This window comes from Pipra filicauda, unplaced genomic scaffold (assembly GCF_003945595.2).
Source record: "Pipra filicauda isolate LSUMZ 115617 unplaced genomic scaffold, ASM394559v2 scaffold245_size1146780_pilon, whole genome shotgun sequence".
Classification (NCBI taxonomy): domain Eukaryota; kingdom Metazoa; phylum Chordata; class Aves; order Passeriformes; family Pipridae; genus Pipra; species Pipra filicauda.
The window spans coordinates 22,416-45,659 of NW_024104360.1; the positions used below are offsets into that span (position 1 = coordinate 22,416).

The 23,244-nt window shown below is 39.7% G+C and overlaps 1 protein-coding gene across 2 annotated transcripts in view; it reads right to left on the minus strand.

Annotated features, from left to right (window-relative positions):
* ADCY8 (adenylate cyclase 8) overlaps positions 1-23,244 on the minus strand; it is a 132,778-nt gene that overhangs the window by 6,498 nt on the left and 103,036 nt on the right. For both annotated transcript variants that reach the window (XM_027720806.2, XM_027720805.2), the window contains 5 exons: positions 22,231-22,320; positions 20,611-20,783; positions 17,677-17,758; positions 7,266-7,424; positions 3,269-3,415 (listed from right to left, as the gene is read on the minus strand). In XM_027720806.2, coding sequence (XP_027576607.1) covers positions 3,269-3,415; positions 7,266-7,424; positions 17,677-17,758; positions 20,611-20,783; positions 22,231-22,320 — 651 coding nt within the window. The remainder of the gene's footprint in view (positions 1-3,268; positions 3,416-7,265; positions 7,425-17,676; positions 17,759-20,610; positions 20,784-22,230; positions 22,321-23,244) is intronic.

Below are 23,244 nucleotides of genomic sequence, written 5' to 3' on the forward strand. Positions count from 1 at the left end.
TAAAAAAAAGAATATTCCAGGACATGGCAAACAACTGAAGGGTAATCGAAGGAAATCTGAAAACAGGATCTAGTGTTCTGTTGAAACCTCTACTTGTGGCAACATAGTATATTAATACCTGTTGTCATATTCATTATGTAAATCACTGCAGGATAAAGAAAATGTGAGGAAAAAACCCCAACTCTGAACAAGAAAACTCCTATTAAAGCACAAATCACAACTGTAACATTAAGAGACATAAATAATAGATTAAAAAGGCTAGAAAGAATATTACATTTTAAAAGAAATCCTTCAAGACTTGTGATTTCAGGAGAAATGCTCCAATGTTAATTTTTGGTCCAACTTCTCTAAGACTTTAGCCTTGTATGTGTCTTAAGACTACAGTCATACAAAAAATAGGTAATTATAAAAGTAGATTTTTGATGTTCATGTTTGTTTCTTTTTGTCAGTCCAGAAACCAACACCTCCAATAAAAAACCCCTGAGTGGAGGCAGTCCTTTGAGAAGAGTCAACCACCTACTCTCCAAGACTGACTTTTGGACCATGTTCCCTCAGGTCCCTAAGAAACACCCAATCACAACCTGACTGCTCTGTGGGCACCTACCCCATGCAGTTTTCAGTGGCAGGTTCTGTTCCACCATTCACTATTTTTTGTTTGACTGGCTTTGTCCAACATAGATCCATTACGTGGAAAGCAAAATAACAGATCCAGACTGTAACCCCACTGTTTTGCCGTAACAAGGAAAACCCTCTAAATAGAAGAAATAAGATTTCCTTACTTTCCAGATTTCCTTCTTTTGCACCTATCACATTTTCCAAGCCAGAAATTTGTATTTTTTCAATTTGTTTCAATTTGTATTTTTACCTCTCCTTTCATTCAGAAACATCATCCTGGCCCTATGGACAGATCATCCCTAATACTATTATCTCAGTGATGAAAAGAGGGGACTCACAGTGTAGAATCTGATTTGAGCTTAGGAACTGAATTCAGTTGTCTAAACATGTATGTCTAGTGTGATCTAGAGCACACTTTCCTCCAAAACCTCCAACGGCTTACTCTAGAACAACATGGGTTTTCCGGTAATGCAGCATGGCAGCTGAAATCCCGTGTTGTTTTCTCAGATCAGGATATGTAAATGGCACCAGGTGCCCATGTCTTACACTCCTGTGCTTTCTACATTACGGTATCTCTACAGAGGTGTTCACATGATGCTGAGGAACAAAGTTTTCCCATGGATCACAGACCTGTTCTGCTCTCAGTCTGCACATGTGTATTTTGCTTCCTGGACTGTATCGAGACAGCAGAAAATCTTGGCAAGGAGCATAATGAAAAAAAGGAATAGCAACGTCATGTAGTGTCAGTCAATAGTTACATGGAAACGTTGATAGCCCTGAATGCCCAGAATGCCTTCTGGTTCATTTTCCATGGGTATCATTACTCCCTTGAGTTGCTTTTCTGGCATATCACCTTTCACATTGCTTAGGCAGAATAAACTAATGACAAGACCATGCTGCAAGTAGGTTAGCAGTCAGCAGGGGATCACATAATTTCATTTAATACTCATACCAAGAACATACCTATTATTCAACAAAACATGTCTGGGACATAATACAGTCCCTAATTAGGTCCTTTATTAATTACAGAGCCAGTGTTAGGGGCCTGAAAGTAATATTGCGTTAAGGTTTTGATGAAAACCTTTTCTTCAGTAATCGCCGCAGCAACAATGGAATTTTATTGTGAAGATTGCGTGAACGTGCATGACAAAATATCTTAATGGAAAGACTATTGCCATGAATTAATTTAAGTTTGAGCAGTAATCATTTTAATCAGATCTGGAAAGAAAAACAAAGCTATTAATCAAGAAGCATGCTGACAGCTGTGCAAGATCTTGGAGGTAAGAAGTGGGTATTTATATCCATAGGGAAAGCAGTGCAGGAGCTTAGCAGGTGACAGAGTTCTTTTCATAGGAGAGGAATTTTGTTCCTTTCTAAAATCCACAGGAATACATTCCCTGTGAATTCTTCTATTTCTCACTGATAGTTTTAGTATTGCACCAATTATAAGGATAAACTCTCAGTTTCAGTGTCTCTCAGAGTCTGGTGCTCTTAACCCTGGTTTTATGAGCAGCCACTCTATGAACGTGCCCAGGATAAGGAGTCACAGACCAACGGTTCCACATTTTCCCCTTCCCCCTTCCATCTAGACCATTCCAGTCTGGCACACAGATGCAATCTCACTGATAAGTAGAGATGGTTCAAATGCTATTTCTACTACTCAGGAAGCTGAGGAGGGCTACACACTCCTGAAAACTGCTTGCAGTGTATAGGTTAAAATTCCCTATGCCAGGTAATTTTGGCAGCATTTTTGCACCCTTCCGGGTTTTGAAGTTTTTTCAAAGCTCTTTGTTGTTCGATGTTTTGTCTCTTTTCTCAGTTCCTCTTGGGCTTGTTGCAAGGCTTGAAACTACCTGTCTAAACTTCCTTACTAAATAGTTAGCAGAGTATGCAATACTTAGTATGCAAATTCCTCCTTACTTACCAGGTTTCCTTTACTTCCACCTAGCAATAGCTACATTGGGAATCTGACTCTTCTTCTCCTGTTTATCTTATCCCTTCCTCAGCTCCTTTTCTGAAATTACCTGGACAGGATACCTAAATAAATTCTTTTTCCTTTTTGTCTCCATTAAAAAAAAATAAATTCCCTTCACCTCTGAATTCCTAAGTAAAACAAGCAGCTTTACTTCATTTACCTCTCTAAAATCCCTGACCAGACAATTCTCTTCAGTTAATATATCACCACCACCTTTCATTCTCTACCCAACATTTGCTTCTGTGCTTCACATTTAACTTGGCACTGTCTTACCTTTAGCATTCATTGAGTCCATTCAACCAATACCTTCAAAACAACATTTTTATCTGTTTGCTTTTAGACCACTGTTTTCCAGAACTGCTGAAATATGTTCATGCTTATTTCTTCTACAGAACTAAGGCATTTTCTTCTTCTAGTTACCCAGATCTGTGCTTTTACTTATGAATGTTTACACTCAAGTATTGCTTTCAGCCTCTATCTCACTAGGTCATTCAGACCAACATTTGGCAAGATGAATGGTATAAAAACAAACCAGATAATTTTAATTGTAGAAAAAAAAAATCAGTCAATTATTGGAAGCAAAATAATTACTAAATTTGATAATTTAGGATGAGATATTTTATATTTTAAAACTCACTGTTTAAACACTATCAGGTTTTCTCTAGTAGCTGGTATTACCTCATCAAAATCTGCAATGATTTCATTCAGCAAGCGCAGACATTCTACTCCTTGGTTATTCATCTCAGTCTGGGAATAAAAGTCAGCAAATCCAGGAATAGAAGCAAACATCACACCAACAGCATCATAGGACTGAGAGTATAATTCCTAAAAGAAAAATGAAGAATGATGAATTGAAGTGGTAACATAGGGAAAAAGTGTAATTAGCTGCAATTAAAATAGTTCTGTTACTTTCTCCATGCATAATACTTTAATATCTGATGTTGGCATTATTGTATGAAGTGTTAGCCAAGTTCAACAGGATGAGGCTGACAGCTCTTATGTTTTTATTGCAGATTGTATGCAGGGTTTGCCCTTTCTTTGGAAGCCTGCTCCTTCTGCTTCTCAGGTCAAGGGGCTACACCAGCAAAAATGAAATAGAAATTTCCCTTTTAATTTATAAGGGGAATGACTTGAAGAAATGAAGGATTCATTTGCAAGTATGAATACCAAATAACTGAACACTTAGACAAGTAAAAGGAACCTAATGTTTGCTATTTATTATTGTTTAAGTCTGTCTCAAACTTTTGTAATTGAAAATATATTTATAAATTTATTTATTGACGGGGATAAGATGGGAGCACTTAAAATGTCTAATATGATGTCTTTATAAAAAATACTCTCAGTTACCACATTTTCTGGTGGATAATTTGTACTTCAAACTACTGCAGCTCTACAAGTTTGTTTATTCACAAGTTTCAGAGAGCCCTTACTATCTGGTAAACTGGGTTTCTTGTAAGGTGACTATGGAGCTCTTTGGTTGCCTGGCTCGGGAGATGTTCCTGCTAATAGGGTTTGAAAGGAGAGAGAAACAGAAGTGAGGGTGATAGTAGAGTTACTGGGGACAGAAAGCAGCTTATAAAGGATCAGTCACAGGAGGCTATTAGGACAAAGTATGCCCTGGAATAAGCTCCCACTTACATTATTCATATAATTCACTCTGGTACTGAGTAACAGATGGAGGGCTTTGTGACATTACCTGTGTGAAAATGTGGACAGTTCTTCTCTGAACTAAAGCTAATTTTTAGGAACAAATTAATTTCAACTTTAAAAGTGCCAAGGGCAGAGCTTCACAGTAACTCCTGGTAATATACCACTACCATATGCACTCTCCTTTGTTGATTTTTTCCCAAGATTCAATTTCCATAGTTTTACCCAATGGTGGACACTTCCATTTCTGTTTTGGGACTTTTCTCATGACATTCTAACCTGAAGTACTTTTTTCTCAATGTTCTTGGTAGTGGCTTTAAAAAATTTTGGTGCTTTGGTCTTATATTAAAAAGATTTACTGTTGGTTGCCGTACACTTGATGTGAACACTTCAGGCTTTTCTTCTTCCTTCATTCTGCTTCTCCCTAGAAAAGCATCCTGAATCCCAGGCCTGCACTTTAATATGCCATTAATGCTGCTACTTAGCTGGGCTCTTTAACAAAGTGTCTCACAATAAAAGTGGAGAAATTTTTCCAGTTTGCGAAGTCCCAGCAAAGCTTTGATTGAGAAAACACAATTGATTCCTTTCCTGCCCTTACACTGTCTTTCATGGAAGAAAATCTTCAGGGTTGTGGAGGCCACACTCTAAGGACGCTCTTATTCCCTTTTGTGAGTATAGAGAAAGATAATACACAAATTAGTTTGTGGATGTTTATGGAAGATTTGACAATATGTGCTAGGAGAAGCACGGACACACTCAGGCATACTCTTTCCTCAGATCATGAAGATAGAAAACAACTGGCTGAACCTTCAGCTGCTCTGGTTTTCTATTTTTGGTAAGAAGCATCAAGGCAGAAATAATACATCCATGAGAAAATGCTACAGTACACATTTGGGAATTCATTTTTTTGAGAGCAGAGAAATTAACTTAATGGCCAGACATGAACTGCAGGATTGATTGTACTGAAATCTGGTAGATGTTACAGTCTGCCAGCTCATGCATAAATCATCCACAAGTATAGTTACTCTGGAAATTGCCTTACAAAAAGCAGGGGTGGTGGAATTGAATTCAGTGGCAAATTACTGAAGCATCAGCAGTGAGCCATGGGGCATCTGCTTACTTCTGAAAATTATTATGCATGTGACTGTATGTGAATGAAAGTGTAAGATAAAAAACTTATTTCCTGAAAATCCATAATGCAGATATGCCAGAATACACTCTTGGTTGGTGCCAGGGTCTGCTCCATTTGCAATGAAACATTTTAACCTTGTTGCTTTCACCCATACATTTTCTCATGTGCAGAGCAGTGTTTTTATGGCAGTTTAATACCCACAGAGTGTAAAATTTCTCAAGAGATTGATTTCTAAAGTACCTTTTCTTGTAGCTTCTCACTATGTCGTCCTTCTCTAGGTGATACTTGAAATCAGAACACAAAGATTCCTCATTGTGCAGTCTAATTTGTCTAGCTATGTCTATTTCCAAAATGTACAATCAGAAAATTGTGGCCTTGATGTCTTATTGCTGCATAATGAAAGATATGTCAGTTCTGGCAATGTGAATCTTGCAAAATACCTCCCCATTTTCTAAAAGATTATTCCAACATTATGTGAGAATATTCCAGTTTTATCATACAGTAGACTTTATTTACAGATAATATTATAATATGCATTTGCCTTATTTCAAATAAGAAGTAAGTGATTTACTGCTGCTTTCAGAAACAAATTCTGAACTTTCCTTTATACCTCTTCAAGCTTTGTCTTAGGAATATCCAGAGTCTCCTTTAACATGTTTTTCTTTGTGTACTGCAAACACTTTTTAGGAACATAGCCACAAACTATGTTTCTGAAATGGGTGTTTTGTTAACTGCTGTAAAGAGGCAATTCAGGGGCAATATGAAATGGCAAAAATGTTCTCTTGTGTCTGAAGATACGAGAGCCTCAGGTCTGTTGCTGCCTGTTGCACAGATTGCTTCCATAATCACCAGCAGGGCTCTAATAGTACTTCTGCAACACTGGGCTATTGTAAGTTTGCACAGACATTCTGTTAAATTCACATGTTGTTTCTATGAATAATAGATCTTCATAGACTCATAGGTTAGAAAGGACTTCTGAATGTCATTTAATACAGTTTTCTTTCAAAGCAGGGCCAACTAGGTCAAGCCTTTCATGGCCTTCTTCAGTTGAGGGCTGATCTAGGCTCTATCTTCACAGAATCACAGGTTTGAATCACAGGTTTGAAGAGACCTCTGGAGGTCATCAGTCCAACCCCCCACTGCCAAGGCATGGTCACCTAAAGCAGGTTACACAGGAATGCATCCAGGTGGGTTTTGAATGTCTCCAGAGAGGGAGAATCCATGACCTCCCTGGGCAGCCTGTTCCAGTGCTCTGTCACCCTCAATGTAAAGAAGTTCTCCCTCATGTTGTGGTGTAACTTCTTGTGTTTTAGGTAAGGCCATTGCTTCTCGTCTTGTTGCTGGGCAGTACCATAAAGAGTCTGGCATCATCCTCTTGGCATCCACCTTTGAGATATTTATATACATTAATGAGATCCCCTCTCAGTCTTCTACAGATTAAAGAGGCCCAGCTCCTGCAGTCTCTCTTCATAAGAGAGATGCTCCAGACCTCTAATAATTTCTTCTCTATAAACACCCATTAGGTACTGAAAGACAAGAATGACATCGTCTTTCAGCATTTTGCTCTTAAAGTTGAACGATCCCAGGTCTGTCAGATTCTCCTCATATGTCATGTGTCCCAATTCCCTAATCATCTTGGTGACTGTGCTAGACTTGCTCTAGTAGATCCACATATTTCCTGCTGTTGAGTCTGAACATTGAAACATCAGTCCTGATGTGGCCCTAGAACCTTTATTTCAAAACATGAATTTTTTTTTTCAGTGTGAATCAGATACCAAATATTGGCAGTATTTGTGCAATAAATCCTATAGAGAACTAAGTTTCAACAATTTCCTAACAGATCTGCTTTTCTTTTACTAATTAAACAAAAATATCAGAAATAAAACTGACACATACTTCATTATCTCGATCCTTCTCCAGGAAGTGACGGGCAACATGGCTGGGTAAAATATTCCGTAACATGTTTTCATTGTGCTCCCTCAGCTCCTTCATTTCATTGATTTCTTCTTTTGCTTGTACACGCCACAGAAAATCCAGCCTTGCTGTGTATTCAAGCTGTAGTTCCAGAAAGAAAAAAAGAGACAAATATAAAGAGAGATATAATAGAGACAAATATAATAGAGATTGTATTGTCATCTTGGAAGGCTGCTTGTGCTTCAAGCTTCAGTGCTGCTGAAGATCTTTGAAAGCATTTGATTTATTTGCCAGAAAAAGAGATTATTTCTTTGCCTTATGTACAGTGAGAGTCACAGAGTAATCTTGGGTGAAATAATAATTGTCATATTACCGCTATGGTCAGTGGATAGAAAATGTCACAAAATTATTTTCCTTTTAAACACCTCTTTATTATTTAGATAATGGAGTCAGACAGGAGTTAAGGTATTGGCAGATATTGGTATTGACATGAAATAAATATGTTCCTCTTTTCATATGTGTTTTCAAATTAAGTGAGTTTCATGACAAAATAGGACAAGGGTAATTCTAAACAACTGGCGGAGATGTCCTTCTCAATGATAAGTATCTTTCAGCAAAGCTATATATAACAGCCCAATGTACTTCCAAAGAGAACTTTCAAATCTGTGGCACCAAAATGGCATAGTTATACTGTCGGGACACGCAGTTATTTTCAACTTAAGTCTTCCAAAAAATAGTGGAAAACATGCTATTTGTCACCCCCTCAAATACTCTGTCCCTGATGTACTGTGGGACCAGAGCCTGCAATCACAGTTTAGTACACGCACAGTGGCAGTGCCTGATACCTTGCTACAAATTGAAGTTAAATGGTTTTCAGTGCTGTGTGTATGCAGAACAAAAGCTGTGCACAGCAGAGCTTATATATGCATACATATATATGCATTGTTTAGTTCTATATATGTATATAGGTGCAATTTCATATGTATGAATGGCAACTGTCTGCTAGCTGAAGCAGGGAATGTGTCAAAACATCATGTTGCTTGCCTGAGAGGCACATGTGTGTCAGCAACATGGACAAGACCAACACTGCCAGAACTCTTGTGCTTCACACTGAAGAAGAGTTTTAAGCATATTTTAAGGCAGCTGACACTGTAGCTTGCACAAGAGGTGACTTATTAAGATACAGCATTATTGAAAATGATGAAAATATTCCTACAGTCAGTAAACTGAAAGAGAAAATATATTCATGAAGTTTGAGGTGCCCTAATACTAATAATACCCATCATAGAAACATATTATGCCAGCAAATAGATGAATTTTTACAATTTTGAGGGGCATCAAATGGTTTGTCAAGAGGTGCTGGGATTAATGAATTTTTGGGGATATAATTCATGCACCAAACTGAAATAAAGGACAAACCTGCAGTGGGTGGGAGTGACTAAGAGGAGGTTCAGACATTGTTTAGTGACTCATCTTGGTCACATTTTTAAGTCAGCAGCAGTGATGAATGGTAAACTCTTCAGAAGAAAATGCAAAGCACCTTGCAAGGGAGCTTATAGGTTGACTGTACTCCAGGGAGCTTTCTTTCCTAAAAGCTAAAAGTGACAGTGGCTTGATATAAACTTCCAAAACCTGTATGCAACTTGGCAGTGATTTACTTGCCTCTGGGTGCTGTTAATACCTTTATAAACAGTCTCTTTTCTACTAATATGTTGATCTTCTATCTTGGGACCATTAATTCCCTTTATTAATGGCACCAAAAAAACCCAGTCGAGAAAAAGTACCTTTAAGCAAATTTTTCAATATTTTTCAGTTTCCTTCCCCCTTCCTTTTGTGCTAGAACACAGAGCTCATAGCAGAAAACTGACTTTTATCTCTACCAACTAACTGAGAAGGGAACGTTGACTATAATTTTGCAAGTTCTAAAGGTATTCTACAGATTGACTTGAAACAGGAGCTGCTGGTGGATTCTGAGTACTTTGATGCTTCAAGATATTTAATGCTACTACAATAAGAGCTTTGCAAAAAATGGTGGTACAGTTTTTCACAGCTGCTCTACAGGGAAATGTCACATCTCTAAGCCTAGCTCAGAATAGCAGCAGCTAATCTTTACATTTTAGATAATGTCATTCTGCTTATTTATGATCACATTGTAACATGAAATACTTTTCTTGCATCATCAGTGGACTACCAAGATGACACTGTCAGCTCAGAGATAAAGGTGTGCTACATATAAGGTTTAAAAATAGAAAATGTGAAGATACTTTGCTAAGTTCTTATATTTGCTAAGACTAACAAAATTATAGGGTTGAGTTTTGAGCTTCTTGTTTGATTGTCTAAAGAAATATTCCTGGGCATAGTGGTGCCAATAAAAATGACTGCAACTTGAATCTCAAAATGTGTTTTCTTGCTCTATGAAACACCCCTAATTCCAATTGTGAGTGAAGAAAAAAAGAAATGTATTACACAGGAAGCCTAACACTATGTCCACCACATGCTGCACAAACCACCCACTCTGCAAACAATTGCTACAGGCAAGGAAAGCACAAGGTAAGAATCAGAGTTTGAGTGGCAGCACATTCTTCCTTAGAGGAGGAGAAAAGAGAATTTACATCCCAAAGGGACACGTTCAATGACCAAAAAAAATTTAACTCCAGATAAAACAAGCAAATATCCATTCTGAATGAATATAGAAAAGATAATGAAATAGAAGTCTGAATATGGAAAAGGTAATGAAAAATCTGAAGCATAATGCCAGAATTAGGAATGTCTTCCTCTTTTTTCATCTGGAGCAATTTCCTCTTCCCATTTCCTCATTCCACCTCTTTTTCACAAGGATGAAGGAGGTTCAGAGGGTCATGCTTGTTTCAGATAAATTACTGTGCAGAGAAGTCAGTCCTTCCTGCCTTCCACAAGGGTCTCATCATGGCTGGGCTTCACGAATGAAGATTTGGGAAGAGCTCTACCCACATTTGTTGCAGGCACGTTGGTGGCTAAAAAGGCCAATACGAGACAGGCATGTCCGGTTGCAAAAGGCACAGCAGAAAGACTCCTTAGATGGTATATTCTGCAAGGCATAATTCTTTCTGCGTTGTCTTTTCTCCTCAAGAGTGATCCTGCGTGCTTTCTCAAAAGCATCAGCAGCGTTATAGATGGTGTGTCTCCAGACCTCCCGATTGGAGGCCAGAGTAGACCAGTTATGATGATCAATATGGCCAAGGCTGAGATGTTGTTTCAGGGAGTCCTTGTATCTTTTCTTCGGGGCTCCTCTCTTGCAGCAGCTGGTGGCAAGTTCACCGTAAAGCAAGATCTTAGGGAGGCAGTGGTCCTTCATCCTGGAGACGTGCCCTGCCCAATGCAGCTGTGTTCTCATCAACATGGCTTCTATACTTGTGACTGCTGCTTGTTCAGGAACAGATGTGTTGGTCACATAATCTGACCAGTGGATGTTTAGAATTGAATGGAGGCAGCGTTGATGGAAGCGTTCTAGGAGATGCAGGTGGTGGCGGTAGATGACTCATGATTCAGAACTGTATAAGAGAGTAGACAACACTATGGCTCTGTAAACACTGATCTTGGTACTTTTCTTCAGGTGTTTATTTCACCAAACTCTTTTATGAAGCTTTCCAAAAGCACTATATGCCTTTGCCAACCTGTTGTCTATCTCTCCGTCAATCTTACCATCTGAGGAGATGAGGTAATTAAACTGCTGGACTGATTTGAGCTCTGATTCGCCAATGGTGATGTGGGGATGATGGAAGACTTCCTGAGGTGCAGGTTGATGGAGAACTTCTGTCTTCTTTAAACTGACTTCCAGCCCAAAGAGCTCAGCAGCGTCTGCAAAACAGGATGTTAAATGCTGCAGAGCTGCTTCTGTGTGGGCCACAAGGGCGGAGTCATCAGCATAAAGCAGCTCCCGGACAAGATGGTTTAAGGTCTTGGTGTGGGCCTTCAGACACCTTAGGTTAAATAGGCTTCCATCAGTACGATATCGAATGTAGATACCGTCCTGATCATCGAGGTCTGCTGTGGCCCTTTGGAGCATCATGCTAAAGAAGACTGTGAATAGGGTAGGAGCGAGAACGCAGCCTTGTTTCACACCATTCTTTATTAGAAAGGGTTCAGAAAGTGTGTTACCATATCTGACTTGGCCGTGCTGATCCTCATGGAGTGAGATGATAATTTTGAGGAACTTGGGGGGACAACCTAAACGTTCCAAAATCTGCCACAGACCTTTTCTGCTCACAGTATCGAAAGCCTTGGTGAGGTTGACAAAGGTTACATAAAGACCTTTGTTCTGTTCCCTACACTTCTCTTGCAGTTGTCTGAGAACAAATACCATGTCTATGGTACTCCTGTTGGCTCTGAAACCACACTGACTTTCAGGAAGGATATCTTCTGCTATAGTGGGTATTAGTCTGTTCAAGAGTATTCTTGCCAGGATTTTGCCAGCAATGGAGAGCAGAGTAATACCACGGTAATTTGAGCAATCTGATTTAATTCCTTTCTTCTTATACAGAGTGATGATGACTGCATCACAAAGTCATGGTAGTTCGCCTAGTTCCCAACAGCGCACCACAAAGTCATGAAATTTGGTATGGAGTGCAAGGCCCCCATGTTTCCAGACTTCAGGTGGAATTCCATCAACCCCAGCTGCCTTGCTGATTTTCACCTGCTGTATGGCCTTGAGGGTTTCTCCTAAAGTGGGAGCAGTATCCAATTCATACTTTACCGGTTGTTGTGTGATGGACTGAATTGCTGAGTCTTGGACTACACGGTTGGTACTGAAAAGAGTCTGAAAATGTTCAGACCATCAATTCAAAATGGAGGTTTTATCTGTCAGAAGCGTTTGACCATCAGCGCTGAGTAGAGGGCTTTGTACCTGGTATGTAGGCCCGTATGCTGTTTTCAAGGCCTCATGTGATCACCTGTATCTGCGCATAGTTGAGTTTTTTCAGCTAGATCGATCCACCACTTGTTCTGGATGTCACGGAGTTTCTGTTGGAGCTTGCTGCATGCAAGACGAAAGGCTGTTTTTCTTGCGTGACAGGATGGCAGTGCAAGGTGTGCTTGGTGGGCAGTTCTCTTCTTCCTCAACAAGTCCTGGATTTCTTGATTGTTTTCATCGAACCAGTCTTTGTTCTTCTTGAGGGAGAACCCTAAGGATTCTTCGGAGGATTGCAGGATGCTGTTTTTAGTATGGTGCCCAATTGATTCAGGAGAGGAATCTGCAGAAACTGAGGAATGGTTTTCGAGCCTAGTTTGAAGGTTAGCCTGGAATCTCTCTCTTACTGTGGCTGATTGGAGATTGTTAACTTGGAGTCTTCTCCTTGGGATACTGCCTCTTTTAGGTTTGAATGTGAGATTGAAGTTGAGTTTACAGCACAAAAGCCGATGGTCTGTTTGGCATTCTGCACTGGGCATCACGCGGGTATGGTGGACATCGCGGACATCTCTCTGTCACACCAAGACATAATCGATGAGGTGCCAAAGCTTAGATCTGGGGTGCATCCAGGTTGTCTTCAGACTATCTTTCTGCTGAAAGATAGTATTAGTGATGGTGAGCTGTTGCTCCGCACAGAATTCCAGCAGAAGCCCACCATTATCGTTGCAGTTTCCAATGCCATGTTTGCCTAATATTCCTTTCCAAGTTTCAAAATTCTTACCTACTCTGGCATTGAAATCACCAAGGATAATGATCTTATCATCTGCAGGCACTTTTTGGGTAAGGTGGCGCAGGTCAGTGTAGAATTTATCTTTTTCATCAGGGTCAGCTTGTAGAGTTGGGGCATATATACTAAAGAGGACTATGTGCTGTTTGTTGTGTAGTGGAAGGCTTAGGGAGATAATGCGGTCAGAGTGACCTGTCGGCAGATTTTCGAGTTTAGGAACAATGGAGTTTTTGATCATAAAGACGACTCCTGAGAGATGTTTTTTGGTTCTGGGCTTACTTGACCAAAAGAGTGTGTAACCGGCACCATGTTCTCTGAGGCTGCCTTCCTCGTGAAGGCGAACTTCACTGAGAGCAGCAATGTCGATGTTGAGACGAGCCAGCTCATGGGCAATTAGGGCAGACCGATGCTTAGGACGTCCGCTATCCGCAGAATCAAGCATGGTTCTGATGTTCCAGCATGCTAGAGTTAGTTTAGGAACACCTTTGGAGGCAGGTGCGTGCCTTTGTCTTTTGATCTTTGTGCGACTGCATTGGAAGAAGATGCCTGTTGGCCTGCGGTTAACCAACCGGGTGAAGGTGGAGATGAGCTTTGTTTAGGTCACCTTTTCTAGGCCCCTCTCCAAGTGGAGTAAGCAGTGCTGTCCTTGAAAAGGCTGCTTGGTCGTTCAGGATGCTGCCCCAAGAGACTGTCATCTCCGGTCAGTCTCAAATGACCAATATCCTGAACCGCCTGCATGCAGGGTTGGGTCTGCGGCTTCCAGTGCATCTTTCACCTGCCGTTTCGACCCTCGCCCGTCGCTACAGGACTTTTTGCATGTGGGTAAAGCCTTCAAGCCTGCGCAATGGATTTTTTAGGTGAGATGCAGTATGCGCGGAACTGAACCCACCCTTTAATCCTAAGGTTCATCTGCCAGGGCCGAGCGAGCTTGGACGGTGGCAGCGAGATCCTCAGGACGTAGGTTTGATTAGAGTGACCTTCTCTTAGATGGATGGTCTTACAGGGCTAAACAAGCTCCATCTGCCCGGGTTTGAGATTAGAGTTGTCCTTCTCCTAGGATGACTGCCAGAAGGCTAACGAGCTCATCTTGCCCAAGAATGTATTAAATCTGGTCCTACGGTTTTGACCTGTCTGGCATGGGCGACCCTACCGAAGGCATGTACCATTGCCAGCATAGCTCGCAACCAAAGGCATGTACCATCATCAGCATAGCTCGCAACCACATAGGGGTACACAGGCTATGTTCCTGTTAGAACAATTTGGGCAAGTCTTACATTTCCTACTTTCCTATCACCTGTCTATAAACAATCTGAAGGAGATACCCAGGAACAACCTTTGTCCTGTCTACCATTACAAGATGGAACAGAGCGAAGCAAATATATCCAGAACATGCCGAACCTGGGCAGTAGCCACAGGTGAACCAAAACCAGACAAGCAAACAAGCCAACCGTTCTGGCCCCCATACCCATCCAGGGCAGGGGTGCCTTTCAAGGCCCCAGCCTGGCCAGGACCCCCATAACTCCGAAAGGATCCACTATCCACCCTGACCTTATCCTTCCACCACTGCGTTACCACATATCTTCAGGCGCACTGCTCACCTGTGACATTTCATACGGGATTGTCCCACTCTACCTCCTGCCAGTCGGAGGACCCCCTCAGCCCGCTCAACACCTTTCCCCGATCCTTCCCCCCCCTCCACCTCCTCCCCAGCCCTCCCCCCCTAAACCTGGAACAGCAAACCTCTGTGTGCTCCGAAGCTCCCCTCTCCTCTTTCATGGGGGGGCAGTACCTGTCGTCAAGGCTCCCCTTTTCTCTCCTTTCCTTTCTCCTGCCATGGCCGCACCGGGGGGCTGAACCGCATGCTCCGTGCGCGCGGTGCAGGCAGGTCCTGGCAGCCCGGGCTCCCCCCACAAGGGTCTACAGAGTTAAGATACAGCCCTGACATCCAGTGTTTATTGGGTACAGAGCTGGCTGTGCCTACCCTGGCAAAGTTCATGTCTCTGTACCAAAGAGCCCCAGAAACGGGAGCAAACCAGTCAGTCAGTCAGTCAACACTTGCCTACACCAGAACACTCAGCTGGTGTAGGCAAGATCTATGCTCAGATCTGCAATCTAAAAGAAACCAGAGAGGATTTTGCCCTCTCTTTCAAAAGGCCTTTTTTTAGTTCTGACTGGGATGGAAGGAGAGGGAGGACTGAGTCTTCTGTGGGTAGTTTTATTCCCTCTTTCCAATTGTTAAAACCTCCTCTTTTAAAGCTGTGGCAGAAAGTTTTGCTCAGGGTTAAACTTTTTATGTTGTGTGTTTTCACTAGGGGTGAAATTCTAGTAGAGAAGACTGTATATGGTATTGTAGTTTGATAAGATTTCAAGGCATAGTTTATATTCCCACAAAGTATTCTACTTTAACTCATTAAAAAGACAAAGCAGTAAATGAACACATTTTACAACAGATTAGGTCTAGCCTTAAAATTATCCACAACACTTCTGTGTGTTTTTTCTCAAGTTTAATTTTCAGAAGCGCTGCTGTAAATTATGCATTACTTGTGTTAAAAAAAGATGTGCTTCCAGATGAAACTGAATTTCTAATAGGGAATTAGTCTATAATGGTGTCTAACAGTAACACAAATACTTTTAATTATTAAAAGTATTCTTAAAATCCAGATCAGATTTTAAGAAAGCTCAAATAAGCTAATATCACACACATTTTTCTCTAATTTAATTTTCAATTTTGGGTGCAAAAGTTGGAATAAACTTTGAATCACAATGGATAAAAAACTATAGGTAGTTATTTAGAAATTGAATGTCCATAAATTTAATCTTATAAAAAGGATCTTTTTGGTAGATCCACCTAGAATGAGGCAAGTTTTAAACTATTCTACTTCAGAATACTTTTGCAGTTTATGAGATGCAAAGCTGTGCTGGAGCACAGCTTTATTTGCCCTACTGTGCTCCTCAGTTCACACTATTGAAGTGTTGAGGTTTTTTAATGTGTTCTGGAAGTAATTTTTATATATGCATTTAATTGGCAACTATACAGAGACCTTTAGGTTGACTCGTTAATAGGAAATTTAACAGTACAAGGAAATTTTCCTGGACACTGCTGTTGGATACTGTTAAATTGATAGAGTGGCCTTATGAATGGTTTGGGAGAACATGAAGGAATTAGCACATCTCAGGGACTATTTCCAAGGGCAGTTTTAGTGCAGCCACCCTGTTTCATGGAATAAGAAAGATTAATTGAATGGAAAAGAACCTGTGCTCTGCTTACAGACCTCTGGGCTGGAAAATACTCTAAAACACACCAGATCAGGCTTTTGTAGAAGACAGATGTTTACACCCAGAGTTGTGATCCTGAAGAGTATTGCCTGGATTCTCCCTAATTCTTTTTCTACCTAAACTCCTCTGGTGTTGCCTTTCTTGGTACTTAAGCTGATTCCCAAGCTTGAGATTTGTATCTTTGCGTATGGTAAGAATCACTGTGAATATTATAAGGCTTATCACAAATTTGGGATGTTCAGTTCTAATTTTCTCCATATTTTTCCCAAGTGGACTTTATGTCTTGTTTAAGAAATGTCACAGTACATTTCTTTCTGTCAAACTTAATATCTGGGCACAAAAAGCATTTAATCCCTTGCTTCTGCTACCCGCTCATTCCTCATTCCCTCAAAAAGAAGATAAAAAGGAAGGAAATTACTAGAATATTTAGGTGTTGCCTTCTTTTTGTTCTCCTGTGGAAGAAATGGAGGCCGTAAGTCCTGACACAACTTACAAAGTTGTAATAAAGCTTATAATACTGTCTTATTCATCACAGAATTATTCCTTTCTTACTGCCTCACTCCAGGAGGATTGAGAAATGTTGGTATTAATCAGCCTAATGCTCTTGAGGGGAAAATGTTTAGGCAAGTTGGACAACATCAAAAAGTTTGCTGCTTGCTTTAATACAATGGTCCTGTTTGCTTTATGTGAACAGAAACTGTCTCAAGTCAGCATGTTTGACATTCAGCAGCCCAGAGCTTGAGAACCAGAAGTGCTGTGAAGAAAACACTCTGCTTTAGCTGGTTTTTACTCAATGAATTTTTTATTTTAAATCTAAATTTTTCATAATTCACTCTCCCTGTGCACTGTGTATGGATTCCTGATATACCCAGTTTTTCAGTTCCTCCTCAAGGATATCAGTCCTAAAGGTCCAACATCCCCAAATCCTGATTATAGTCTAGGTGCATGTGAAAGGATTCTTGCAAGTGGTCCATGACACGAAGTAGTTAGTATTGGTGCTTAACTCAAATTTTATTTATTTCCTCAAGTCTGTTGCTTTTTCTTTATAAACATACTAAGCTATTTCACAGGAGTTTTATTATTTACTGTTTATTAATCCCTTTCTATATTCTGGTTTTATGCTTACTCAAGTGCACTGAAACTGCAGGTGCCTCCAGAATTACACGTCTAAAATAAATGACATCCCATTTCTTCCTTCAATTTCTATTATGAAATGCAATATAACTTGTGTATTGTTGAATATAATATTGCACGTGTTCTTTAAAACTGGTAGGCAGTGTCAGATGTGGTCTTTCTTTAATCAGATCCTGCATATGGTTTATTAAATTGTGAAAGGTCATCTGCTCAAGTGGATAAAAAGGTAGTTGGTATTTTGAAAGTAATTATTGTCACATCCTGTAATTGCAAGGGATAGAGAGAATGGTTAAAGCAAATGTTTGCATTACCTGTTGACCATGATAGAATACAGCTAAAAGGAACATTGCCATCAGGAGTAAAGATGCCTCCTTTGTACCCAGGAAGTCTGTGCTGGAAAAAAAAAATCCAAAGTAAAATAGAGTTATTGATTTGTCAGTGCTGTAATTGTTCAGAATTTTCATTTCATAAGTCACTGATAATTTTTGTTGTTCTTTAAAAAAATCCCCTGTATTTGAAAATTTAATTTAGCTGTAATTAGTTCAAGAGAACAGGAGTGTAACTGGAGTGCTCACTGTTTGGAGACGCATGCCTTAAATAACTAAACTGTAGCCTACAGGAGGTACACAGAAGGTGATGAGCTTTCTCTTTCAAACGTGATGTGCAAGCTGTGTGTCAGTCAGTCTCTCCCTGGGAACCATGAACATCACAGCCCCTGTGGAGTGCAGGAGGTAGGATCTTGGCAGGGAAAGGTTGAGGCTGGAGCTGGGAAAGGGAAACTTCCAGATTGTGAAACTAAAAGCCCAGGAAATGAGCCTAGAGATAAAAGATGAACCCCAAGGCAGGAGATGAAATTAAACATTGTGAGAAAGATGACAGGAAGGAAGTGTGGCTTAAAAGGGAATCAAAACATTTGGAAACAGTAGTTAGGACTGGTTTTACTGAGCCACGAAGAGGAGAGCAGAGAAGAGCTGTCTGCCTGTGACAGGGGAAGTAAAGGAAACCTTTGCAGACTGTGGGGAAGCAAAGAAGATGTGCCAGGAAGGTACTGGCTGTATGAAATCTGTATGAAGTCACTTAGGTGCTCTGTGTGGAGCATGAAGAAAGTGTGAAAAAATAAGGTGAAAGAGGTGAAAGGGGTTCAAAGCAGTAACAGGGGCTTCCAAATAAATATGGAGAGAAATTACAGATTAAAAAAAATGAAGAAAATATCTCTGTATGTAAATTTTTTTTAAAATAGCATGTTTCCCATGGGAAGAGATATAAATGAAGAGGATTGGAAAATGGTAGAGCCAACCTTATAGTAAAAATAAGGATAAAGAAATAAATTTGGAGGAAAATTGAACATGGATACTTGGCAATTACTTTGTTGAAGAGAGTTGAGAAAAAATGAGGAAATTGTTAAGAAGTGCTTAAAGCCCAAATATTTGAAATAAGTTAATAAATAAGTAAATGAGAACCAGAAGTTGGAAGACACTTTGGGACACTCTTTAGTCTACCTTGAGATTTAAGAACAAAGCAAACTCCAGACACTGAATCCATTTTCCATAGTAATTTTGAAAAAAAGTATCAGGTGATATTTGTCAGAGAAGGACTCCTATGACAGAGAAATAAAAGAGAGAAAGAGCAGAACTTGATGGAGACTAAACCAAAAGGAAACTTTCTTGCTAGAGAGCTAATTGAACTGACTTTATGGTCCCAATGAAGAATTTACTGTGAGGAAATGTGCTGCTGAGTCATCAGTATAGAGCAAAAGACAAGCAGGAAACATCCTTGCCATCTGCAAATATGTTGGAATTCAAATGTTTCCCATTTTGAAGTTGCCTGAAATACAACCTCAAAAAGAATACATTCCAAAAAGATCCCTTGTACAGTGGCTAAAGGCAACAGCCTTAAAGGTCTTAGTTATGAACTTTCCTGTTATGGCATGTTGTGGTGATGTAGCTTTAGCCACAACAGCTAAATGAGTTTTGGAGGGAGTTGCAATCCCCTTTATTCAACTGATTGGTATAGATTAAAAAAAAAAAGTTTCTGGGCACACAGCCTTGAACCTCATGCTCCCTAATGTCAGAGCTGAAGTTCACATCCTTGACTTGAGAGTGGAGCATCTCAGCTGATTTCCCTGTAGCCTGGGCTGTTGGCTACTCCAGAGGATATTCCTGTCTCTTTCTTGCTCTTCTATGTAACAGTCACTGGAGAGTTTCGCTGACACAGAGAATAGAGACTACTCTGAATTCTCCTAGATTTTCACACAAAAATGTGTTCCTGATTAAGGACAATTATCATGATTTCTACTTCTAGTAACTTAGCCAAAATATTGCTTGTTGCCATTTGTCATAATTAGCTGGAGTCTGCTGTGAATATGTAATATCTCTGTAGAAGGATAACTAGCATTAGAAAAAGGAACTGCAACACCAAATTTTTAGTACCTCGCTACTGTCAGAAGCTAGTAGGGAAAGATATGCATGCAGAACCTTACTCTGTGTAAAGATGTGGCTGTTGTGAGAACTAATTGCACAAATCCATGCTTTTCTGCCGTTCTGAGGATCTTCGTCTGGCATGCACTTACAAGCACAAGCAACTGCAATACTAAACTGGTCAAGTATCAAAGACTGAAGAAGTGTCTCTGAATGAGCTAAATCACTGCTGCTCTAGATTCAGTTATTGCAACACTTATTGTGTTGCACCTCTAACTCTGCAAATTATTGTGTCTCTTCTGTTCTCCTCTTCAACTCCTCTTGCTGGGAAGGAAGCCTGGAAGGAGGAGTCTGTCCTTCGAACACTCTCCTACAAAACAGAATCATCCCTGTGTTCCTTATATCTTTCACAACTGCACATTATAGATTGGATTTTATTCAATTAAACCCCTGCCCCCTAAAAAATCAATTGTTCACTCCTGTTTGCTTAAATTGAAGTGAAAGTTTTTATCAGTATCTCTGGAGCTTTCAAGAGTAGAAGCAACCAATGTGTATGCACTGCAATATGTATTTTTAATCAGCGTTGATAGACTATAGGAAACATAAAAGACAAACCCTGTTCAATATTTAAATGTCCTCATGAAATGAACATTTTAATAAAAAGGCTTGAGAAAGAATCACATTATAAATCATTTTGAATTAGTCATTTCCTCTTGCGACCATCACTCCATATTTAATATGGGGCTACCCAGTACATGTATACTCTGGCAAGACTTGAGCCATTGCCTTGTGAAAAAGCAGTTCCTAAAGGGAGCTGTGAACACTTACTCTCCATTGTGGTTAAAGTTGTCATATTGCAGAAAAAGGGAGGCATAAATGGTCTCAGTCAGCAGAGAATAGATCGCAATCATGATGAGAAGCACTGCCAGCTTCAGGACAGAGTTGAGACGGAGAAAGACTGCACAAGTCACCATTGCCAGCACACCAGTGAAGACAAAATACTGAACAGAAAACAACACTGTTTACTTTTGGTGATCAGTGACTATATATTTTCATAAGTACCTACATAAATAATTAAGTGGTATGAAGTATAGAGAAATTGCTTTGTATTTCATTGCTCAGCTAGGTACTCTCAGGGTCCAGGGCACTTTGAAAATAAGGGTTTTGCTAAAATAGAATGTGAAATTACAAATTCTCTATTTTGCATGGCACCTCCATGTCAACAGAAATCCTTCTCTGTGCCTTTATGGCATTTTCATTTAATTATGGGGGAAATGGCATTCTCCATAATTAAAAGAGGAAAAGGACAGATGCTGCATGTAGTAGTTTCCTAATGAAAAGTCAACAGAGAGAAAGAAATTCATATTCCTCTGTATTCTGACTGTATTCTGAACTTCCACAAGACCCACATTAATCAGGATGGGAGAATCATATTCCTGCTTTAATTCTTTTCCCATGCTTCTTGAAGAGTACAAAAAGCCACAGATTTGGGTTTTTTTTGGTTTTGTTTTTTGTTTTGGTTTTTTTTGTTGTTGTCGTTGTTGGGTTTTTTGTGGTTTTTTTTTTGTTTGTTTGTTTGTTTTTGTTTTTGTTTTTGTTTTTTTTTAAATATTAAATATTGCATGTTTAGCTTGGTTATTTTACTCTCTTAAAATGCCTGGAAGTTTTACTCATATCTCATTTTCTAATCTCTTAATTGTCTCATTCTTTCTCAATGATTAGTCATCTGTCAAATGCAATCCATGCAGCTGATACTGGATAAAGAGAGACAATCATGGTCATGAGCTGTTCAGATTTAAAATAGCAACATCACCACCCACAGTCCAAATGTAGTTTAAATTACCTCCTATCACACAGCTTTAGGAGAGATAGTATTCATTTTTCTGAGTACAGTTTTTCTTTAGTACAGTTCCTCTGTAGGAAAGTCTGCATCCCTGCTGTTTAGAGCATACTGCTGGCAGTATCATGACACTGCCATATGACTTTCTAAGTAACATACTTCTCTTATCTACACATGACTAATCCATTCATTTTGTTGCCTGCTTGCTCATCTTAGAGATGATTACTTTTTTTTTGCTCCTAAAGCAAACTTAAATAACCGCAGCAGACTGACTGTTGGGTTTGCCATGTAAGAAATGTTGCTCTCCATTAGATTCATACCACTTTGGTACTGTGTTTTATTGCAATTGAATTGCTGAATGTATTTCCAGCATAAAGGTTTTGTTTGAAGTTCAAAGGTTCAATCTTGGTTGTAATGCCCCATTAGATCATAAGATTAACTCCTTCTGTAACCAGCCTCTGCTTTTGCTATCAGCATATGAATAGATGGAAATGTTCAGCTTGAGGCCCCTGACTCCACCAGCAGTACACATCACCCATTCCAGATAAGGGTTGCCATATAACCTTTGTGGATCCATGCCTCAGATTCAAAGGTATCCTCAGAAATACCTCAGGACAGGAACAGATGTCCGTAAAAGAAGCAGATGAATTGAACGTCTGGTTCTTCAGGGCTATTGGTTTGTCAAAATCACACCATAGCTGTGAAGAAAGAAAACAAAATCAGGGCTATAACGTGCACTGGTGACTAATTGCTTGTGTGGCTGGCTGGGTTCAGGGATGGAACTGGCTGACCTGCTGCTCTTCATGCCAGCTCCCTGACTGGCACCAAGGACTGACTAAATGGACAATAAGAAGACATACTGTGGCAGTGAAATGGAGGGGGGGAGCTATTCATGCTGCAGACATTCGGTATCTGAATAGCATCCCTATTGCTCTCTTGCAAAGTGGAAAGATAAGCTCCACTGGGAGTTTCAGAGAACTGATGTTGGACTCTTAAGAATTACTCTCTCAAAATACTTAGACTTTGCCATAAACTACAGTGAAATTATTTAATTGGGAGCATAAAATCAAATTGCATGAGTGCCCTTGTCTGCAAGCAGTTTTCTTCTGCTATATTGCTATGTTATCCTTCTGGATGTGGGACATCTATCTTTCATTTCTATGGCATGATGCAGAATCTGTTGTACCAAAACATAATGTGGTCCCAGAACAGCAACTGAGATGCTTAGAATGGAAGGGAATGAAATCATTCATGATTCAATGGTTTGATAATACAATACTGCCTTTTGCTGTTATGACCTACATTCATTTTAATGGTACTTCCAATGCAGTGTATTAAACATAAACAAAATATCAGTGTTGAGCTGCAACGCAGTACAGTCTTAGAACACAGGAAAAAAATCATTAATCGTGTCATATTTTGACTGTTAAAGCAGATGGAGTCTCCTGTTACATATATTAATCCAATCTGGATGTTTATACTAGGTCATTTCATCAACCTGGTATGTACAAGCTAGTTCACTGGTCTTTTTTTTCCAACACAACTAGAGAATTTGCTTAATGAGGGTCAATTTCTTATAATTAAATTCTAACTAATTTTGAACTTGGAACTATTTTGTTTGT